This window comes from Panthera tigris, chromosome D3 (assembly GCF_018350195.1).
Source record: "Panthera tigris isolate Pti1 chromosome D3, P.tigris_Pti1_mat1.1, whole genome shotgun sequence".
Lineage (NCBI taxonomy): Eukaryota > Metazoa > Chordata > Mammalia > Carnivora > Felidae > Panthera > Panthera tigris.
In genome coordinates this window covers 28,969,150-28,975,956 of record NC_056671.1, presented here as the reverse complement: position 1 = coordinate 28,975,956, position 6,807 = coordinate 28,969,150, and the positions used below count along the sequence as shown (strand labels likewise).

Sequence of the window (6,807 nt, the reverse complement as noted above, 5' to 3'; positions counted from 1 at the left end):
AGGACAGTAGTTTGGAGTAAATGGCGTGAGCCTGTTTCCTGACTCTGGTCTGGGCGCCTAGGCTTCTGCAGCCTTCATTCCACGTCCTGTCACCTCCTGCCCAAAAGCCGGTCCAAGCTCCTCGACCCACGCTGGGACCCACCGACAGCACAGTCCCCCTGGGCAGGTCTAGCACACTCAAGCCTGCCTGCATTGCCCACACCCCCGCGTTCCCTGGCGCTCCATCTACCACCCCCTCTCGCCCTGTCGGAGTTCCCCGGGCCCAGGCCAGATTGCCCGCCCCCCACCCCCACCCCCACGAGACCTCAGTCGTTCCCACAGCCGTCCCGGGGGCCCTCTCCACGGAGCGTCGCCGGGGCCCCAGCGGTCGCTAGGCTGCGGGCTGGAGCTCCCGGCCAGGCCCAGCGCCGGTGGCGGTGGCGGCTGCGGCACGGATGGCGGTGGAACCCGGGCGCCCGTGGGCCCAGGCGCGCAGTGTGTACGGCGCGAGCGAGGCGCTGCGACGGGCCGCTGGCCGCCGGCGGGACAACGGGCCGCAGCCCAACGGGCCAGGCCCTGAAGAAGTCCGCGCCCCGGGCCGCCTGGCTCGCCTGCGGGGCCAGATCCGGGCCGAGGCGGCGGCGCGGGCCGACGCACCCCGGCTGCTGCGGCTGGTGGAGCGGGCAGGGGCCGCGGCCGGGGAGGCGCGGGCGCCGGGGGCCGGGGAGCGAGCTGACGCGCGCAGCAGCGGCTCGGTGTGCTCTGTGTGCGGGGAGCCGCGCGGTGGGGCCACCTACCCGGCGGGCGTCCTGGAGGTGAGCGAGCGGCGGCTTCAGGAGGGCCTGGCGGCAGTGCGCGCGGAGCTGGGCGCGGAGCTCGAGGCGCTGCGCGCGGAGCTGCGTGCCGAGCTGGACGCCCTGCGCGCACTGCTGCCGCCCCCGCCGCCGTCCGCCCGCCGGGAGCCCCGCGCAGTCCCCCGCGCCGCGCCCCGCGGCCCGACCCTGCTGCGAGCGCTGGGCACCATGAACGCCCTGGCCACGGTCGCGAGGCACGCCGACGACGCACCGGACGGCCCTGCCGACGGCAGCGCGAACCGGGCCCTGGCCCGGAAGAACTTCAAGAAGACACCGCTGACGCCAGGGGCCCCGCAGGGCGGCGGGGATTGAGGGCTGCCCTGCCGAGGGTAGCCGCGACCTGGTGCAGGAAGCGCCCTCCTCCTATCTATTTATATGAACAGATACACCACCCTTGTAGATGGAGAAGGGTCCTCAGAAGCCGCCTGCTAGCGCTCCAGCATTAGGGTGTGGGTGGCGGGAAGCGCCAAAGCTGAGGACTGTCCGGGGTCACGTCTGGGGAGTGCGGAGAGCCTCCGCGCAGCCAGTGATCTTCGCTGGAGACTGAGTCGGGGGCTGGAAGAGGGGTGGATACCCTTCTGGCCTTAGAGCTGCAGAAGGGTCTGGGCCAGGGATGTGGCAGCCTCCCAGAGAGCCTCCGGGAGAGCCCAAGGGTCTTTCTCAGGGGAGGGTGTTACAGGTTTTTGTTTGTATTTGTTTTGTATTAAGGGTCTTGGGCTGGAGGCTGGGCCTCCAGGCACTGAGATAGTGTGTGACCCACACACTACTCAATAGATGTTAGGGACATGTGGGCTGCTGGGACATTGTTACCTGGACACAGACTCACCCAGGGCAATGCCGCCTGAATATACAACCGCAGTCCACAGGGCATCAACTGGACCACAGCTAGTCCCTGGCCAGCTTCACTCTGCTGACAGACCCAAACTCTTACTGGACAACATTGCCTGGGCACAGTGGCATCTAGTCAATGTTCTTGGGACTCTTAGCTTCGTTATGGACAGTGACACCAAGGACACTTAACCTTTCACTTAGCCTCACCACAGGCAGACACCTGGACACCACTGTCTCTCCAGAAAGTGTCACCCTACACTCAGGTTCCATAGCCTAACTTCCCAGTGTCACCGGGGAGTGGTTTCACCTTGCACAGAGAGCCCTTCACTAGCTGTCCTTGTCACCAGGACCCACCCCACCTAGCACAGCCTGCAGCAGAGCCTGGAACCGGTAACTTCTCACCTCCTGGCTTCGGAAACGTCAGTTGAAGTCATCATTTAATAGCGCACAGTGTCCTGGGGTCAGCCAGCTTGTTTTTTTTGTTTTTTTTTTTTTTTGTGTGTGTGTTTTTTTTTTAAATAAAGTGTAGTATTAGACTTTAACAGGTGGCGTTTCCAAGACCTGCTAGTTTTTCTCCTTGGAAATGGGGGATCAGAGGGATCTGGGGAGGTGTGTGTGTTCTGGATACAGGTATGGGACTGGCTGTGATGGGGTGGGGGAGGGTCGCTCAGGGGTCCCCTGTTGTATGGCAGGCACACTGAGGTCTCAGTGGAATTCCGGCAGGAATCCTGCCTCCGTGGGAGAGGTAGTGTATTCCCACTCCACCCCCGCAAAATATGTGAGGCCAAGGTCACTCTGTGTATTGTTTATTGAGGGAAGGGGTCGAATCTGGTTCCTAGGGGCTCTGCCAGAGCCACAGGCCCAGCAGAGCCGCGTGCACACGGGCTAGGGTTGGGGCGGGCGCCGAGGCTGCTGCGCGGATGGAGGCACCTGGAGAGGCCGAGACCCTGCGACCCCCGAGAGGCTGCTGCGGGCGGAAGTTCTCGGTGAGCGGTGCAGGGTGAGAGCCGGGGAGCCCGGACTGGAGCATGGTCTGGAACTGGGCCACCTGAGGGCTCCGAGCAGAGACAGGTTAAGACGTGGGCCGGGGCTGCGGGAGGGAGGGAAGAGGGCAGCACTGCCCAGTGGAAAGGGTGGGGGCCCCACCTGTGCACGCCCGATGGGTACCGCATCCTCGAAAACAGTCCAGACAACCGCAGGCTGGCAGCCAGGCGTGGTTAGCGACCCCGAGTAGCGGTAGTAGCGCGAGAGGCCTGAGGCGCCAGGCAGCAGCGAGGCCAGCGGGAAGGTGGAGGCCAGATTCACAGAGACTCCTGGGCCGGGGAGGGGAGGTGGGATTGCGATCGGCCTCCTTGTGCCCAGCCGCCCCCCTGGCCCCCAGCTAACCCCGCGCCCCGGGTGCGACCCCGTGGCTCCTCACCGCGCTCAGACACGTTCTTCAGGCTGGATAGGAGGACGGAGAAGTTGGCGTTGTCAGTGTCCTGCTCCTGGGGAGGGGGCTCCAAGTGAGAAGGGCTCTGAGTGGGTGGGTCTCCAAAGGGGAAATCTGAGGTGGGGAGAGGTCTAGAGGAGACTGTAAGTGGGATGGGGGTAGGCTCCCAGTGGGGGCAGCTTGGAGATCTGCTGGGGGAAGGGTCACCCCCCCTCCCCACTGACCCTGCAGACCCGGGACCTCTCCTCGGCCCCATCCTCCCACAGAACACTTTAAATCCTATAAACCGTACAGACTCCCCCAACAGCCCCACCAAAACTCTATAGGCCCACTCTGCTCCCTTTGCAGACCCCCTTTCTGGGAAGCACAAGGAGTCACAGAACTCCTCTGTCCCTCCCTCACTGCCAGGAGTCACACAACCTCTCCCTCACCACTAACAGCACCGCCAGCACAGCCAGCCCATCCGGGTGACCTCGAGCTTCCCCCATGCTCTGGTACCTCGTGTTCATGTGGACCACGTGCATCTGGAGAGGCACAGACCGTGAGACGTACCAGCTGCTCCTTCCACAGGGCACACCTACCACCCTACCCCCTACCCAAGCCCACCTCCATGGGGCGGCGCTGCCCATCCAGGCTGTGCTCTGAACCTGCTCGACCAGGGCCCCCCCAGTGGAAGTGCAGCTGCAGTGCGCGGTAGGCAGGCAGTGGCAGCCCGGCGCCCCGAATCTCCAGGTGGCTCTGTGGGCCAGCGTCTATGTGGAGCAGCACTGGGGGTAAAGGAGCACATGACACTCTTTCCCTCTACCCGCTTGCCCTTGTGCTGTTAGGGCACAGAGTGCCAGCACAGGGCCCCTTTGGGCTAGTCTGCTCCCTGGCCGGGCTTCCATGGAATAGGTCCTCTGGTGGTCAGCAGATGGCAGTGGAAAAAACCTACCCTGCAATGAGGGGGAGAAGAGGGTGGCCCTCCTGTGGTGGGAGTTTTGACCCACCACAGCTGTGTGTGATACTGGGGGGGGCTGTGATGACTTCCGAGGTGCTGTGAGGGGCTCTGACTTCTGGGAATGTCCCGACTTCTGGTCCTCGGGGGCAATGGCTGATTGCTATTGTTAGGGAGATCCTGACACCTGTATGTGGGGGTTCATGACCACTGTTGGGGGTGTCTACCAGCGAGTATGGATGTTCCTGTGCTCTTTGTGGAGATTTTGATCCTTGTGGGTGTGTTGGGGGGGGTAGTTCTCACTCCAAGGTGGGTTTCAGCTTGTGTCTGTGGGGACCCTGGCCGTAGGGTACTGACCTGTATGGCCATCATTCTCCAGGGTCCACGGGCCTGGAGGTGCTGCGTTGTAGCCTTGTAAGATGAAGGGTCCCAGGGTGGGGTCCCGCTGAACCAAGTGAAGGTCGATGTTGATGGGGGACTGGGCTGGGCCCCCACAGGCAGGGGCCATCTCCTTCCAGTGGGTGGGGCCTGAGGGAACAAGGTCAGGGATATGTGGGGGGGGGGGGCTCGAGGGACAACTTGGGGATACACAGAGGAAGGCAGTGCCTCCCTCCCTCCCTCCTGCACATACCTAGAGAATCGCCCAGCCTCAGGAAGCTCCTTCCTGCTCACCCACACACCTGGACAGGTCACAACTGCCACACGTACCCCGACCTAGCCTGGCCACAATGTTTGTAACACTCTCACGTAGGTAGGCACCACCTGGTCTGGGCCATACTCTGACACACAGTCACCTGCAGCTAGAGTGCCCCACAGGGAATGGGGGTGGAAGGGTCTCCTGGCACGACAATCACACACCCACACTGGGGACATGTATCACTTGCTCACACATGGGCTGACCATGCTGACAGCCTTACAGTCCCCACTTATATGAACAGCTTGGCACACATGCCAGGACTGGAGATCACACCAGCAACAAACACAGACACACAGGCATGGGGGGGGGGGTGGGCATCACACGCATGCTGCTGGTGCCCAGACAGCCACTGTGGCCCAGGACTCCAGACACAAACCTGCAGAGACCAGAGAAGCTTGGCATGCACACTGCTTTTGGTTCATGCTAGCATCAGACTGTCTAGTGGCCACAGGACAAAGACTGATCCCATATAGCCTCACATGACACTCTGTCCTCACCACACTTTGGGTCCTGGGAGTCGTAGCACCAGGTGCCTGCGGACAGTGGACAGGGAACTGAGATGAGGGACAGCAATCTGGGCTCTCTCTGAGCTCCATGCAACAATGGGGCTCCTCCTCTCCTGTCTAAGACCCCAACATCTCCCTCCCCCAAAGAAACTCCCCAGTGGCAGAGCTTTACAGGGAGAAGGGGGAGCTGCAAGGGAGGGTAGATTCGAGAAGGGTAGAATTCGAGATGGGCAGGGTCCAGGTGCTCACCCTCTGAGTCCCCGAGCACCACCAGTGGCATGGTGAGGAAGGCGAGTGCAAAGCCTGGAGACCGCATGGTGCAGCAGCCACTGTGACTCCAGAGGACTGGAAAGTGCCAGAGAACTGTGGGGCAGGCTAGGCAGCTGTTTATTAGTGGGGTGGGCTTAGGGGCGTGGCTAAGTCTTGTGGGCTCTCTGGCAGGCCACTGCAGAGAGGGTCAGAGGGGGCGGTGTCCAGGCAGGGCCACCAGCAGAGAAGACAGAGGTCTGAGATCACCAGGCACATGCTCTGATCCCAGGGCCGCGGCTGTGTTCCAGCAACAATCGCTGGCATTTATCGGAGCAAAACACTTTAAACAGACTCCCCCAATTATTTGGGGGGAGGCACTATTATGCCCACTTAAAGAGGAGGAAACAGAGGCTGGGGGCCAGGAGTGACATGCCAAGGCCACCAAGTAAGGATGGAAATGAAAGGGGAGGGCACTTTGAATCCCAGTGCCCTTGACTTTTGAGGCTGGGGTGGGGAGGGTGTATTTCCCTTCTGTTGTGGGCCTGGGACCCCCCGAAGACCATAGGCTCTCTTGTATAGGTGTCTCCCCCCCCCCCCCATGCCGTCCCGCACACCTGGGAAAAGGCCCTCCTTTGGGGGATTACTCCACCAACAGGTCTTTGGGAAGCCACAGCTCTCCCACTCTGCCCCGCACCAGCCTGGTGGGGACACTTCAGGCTTCCCCAGCAGCTCCTGAGGCTCTGACTCCAGGCTGTGGCCTGAGCCTCAGCCCCTCAATTCATTGTCCTGGCAAGTGGAGCTGATTTTGCTGCCTCTTGGTGTAGCTGGGAGAGAAAGCAACACTGGAAAGCTCTTTACCCAGCATGTGTGTGCCTGTGGATGTGAGCATAATTGGGCCAGTGATGTGAAGGGAGATGGGGTGGGCTGGGGAGGGGGGGTATCTTTCTCCAATCCCCAGAGGGTCAGGCTCTCCCCACTTTGGGGAAGGGGCGCTGTCAGCAGTGCTGATGGCACCCAGGACCCCCACCACCATTCTAGCAGGTATGTTCATATATGAGGGATGCTGTCCTCGAAGCTCCTATCCACACCAAGGGACTCCCTGTTCCTTTTTTAACCCTGGCCCCTCGCCTGTCGGGCCCCCAGGATCCCCCTGCCCAGGCTGGAGCCGACTGCCAGGACGCTGGGTTAGGAAGGTGAGCACAAGGACCCACCTGAGGTTGAGTCCCCTGGACACCCTTTTGTTCCTCCATCACAGACTGGGAAATTATTGAAAGGACCATGGTCACTGGAGCATCTTGGAGCCCTGCACCCCAGCCTGGCTC

At 61.8% G+C, this 6,807-nt stretch overlaps 2 protein-coding genes across 3 annotated transcripts; one reads left to right on the top strand and one right to left on the bottom strand.

The window, feature by feature from the left end:
• Positions 1–434: 434 nt before the first annotated feature.
• LOC122232377 (protein FAM246B-like) lies at positions 435–1,145 on the top strand. Its single transcript, XM_042961557.1, has one exon. It carries the CDS (start codon positions 435–437, stop codon positions 1,143–1,145), a length of 711 nt encoding a protein of 236 aa, XP_042817491.1.
• Positions 1,146–2,283: 1,138 nt separating this feature from the next.
• On the bottom strand, positions 2,284–6,073 carry LOC102963311 (carbonic anhydrase 15-like). 2 transcript variants are annotated; one of them, XM_042962755.1, is made up of 8 exons: positions 5,486–6,073; positions 5,210–5,263; positions 4,391–4,561; positions 3,703–3,863; positions 3,528–3,620; positions 3,085–3,163; positions 2,811–2,977; positions 2,284–2,719 (listed from the first exon to the last, which is right to left on the bottom strand). In XM_042962755.1, exons 1-8 carry the CDS (start codon positions 5,550–5,552, stop codon positions 2,471–2,473), a joined length of 1,041 nt encoding a protein of 346 aa, XP_042818689.1. In that variant the 5' UTR covers positions 5,553–6,073; the 3' UTR covers positions 2,284–2,470. The 2 variants fall into 2 exon arrangements, with proteins under 2 accessions (XP_042818689.1, XP_042818688.1); XM_042962754.1 differs by having other exon boundaries at positions 2,284–2,712; positions 3,085–3,151; positions 4,391–6,073.
• Between the last annotated feature and the right edge of the window lie 734 nt (positions 6,074–6,807).

Coding starts and splice junctions, on each gene's coding strand:
- LOC102963311 (XM_042962755.1), bottom strand. CDS start 5,552: ATGCGGTCTCCAGGCTTTGCACTCGCCTTCCTCACCATGCCACTGGTG. Junction 4,562..5,209: donor TGGTGAGGACAGAGTGTCAT/GTGAGGCTATAT, acceptor TTGTTCCCTCAG/GCCCCACCCACTGGAAGGAG. Junction 3,164..3,527: donor TGCTGGCGGTGCTGTTAGTG/GTGAGGGAGAGG, acceptor TCTCACTTGGAG/CCCCCTCCCCAGGAGCAGGA.
- LOC122232377 (XM_042961557.1), top strand. CDS start 435: ATGGCGGTGGAACCCGGGCGCCCGTGGGCCCAGGCGCGCAGTGTGTAC.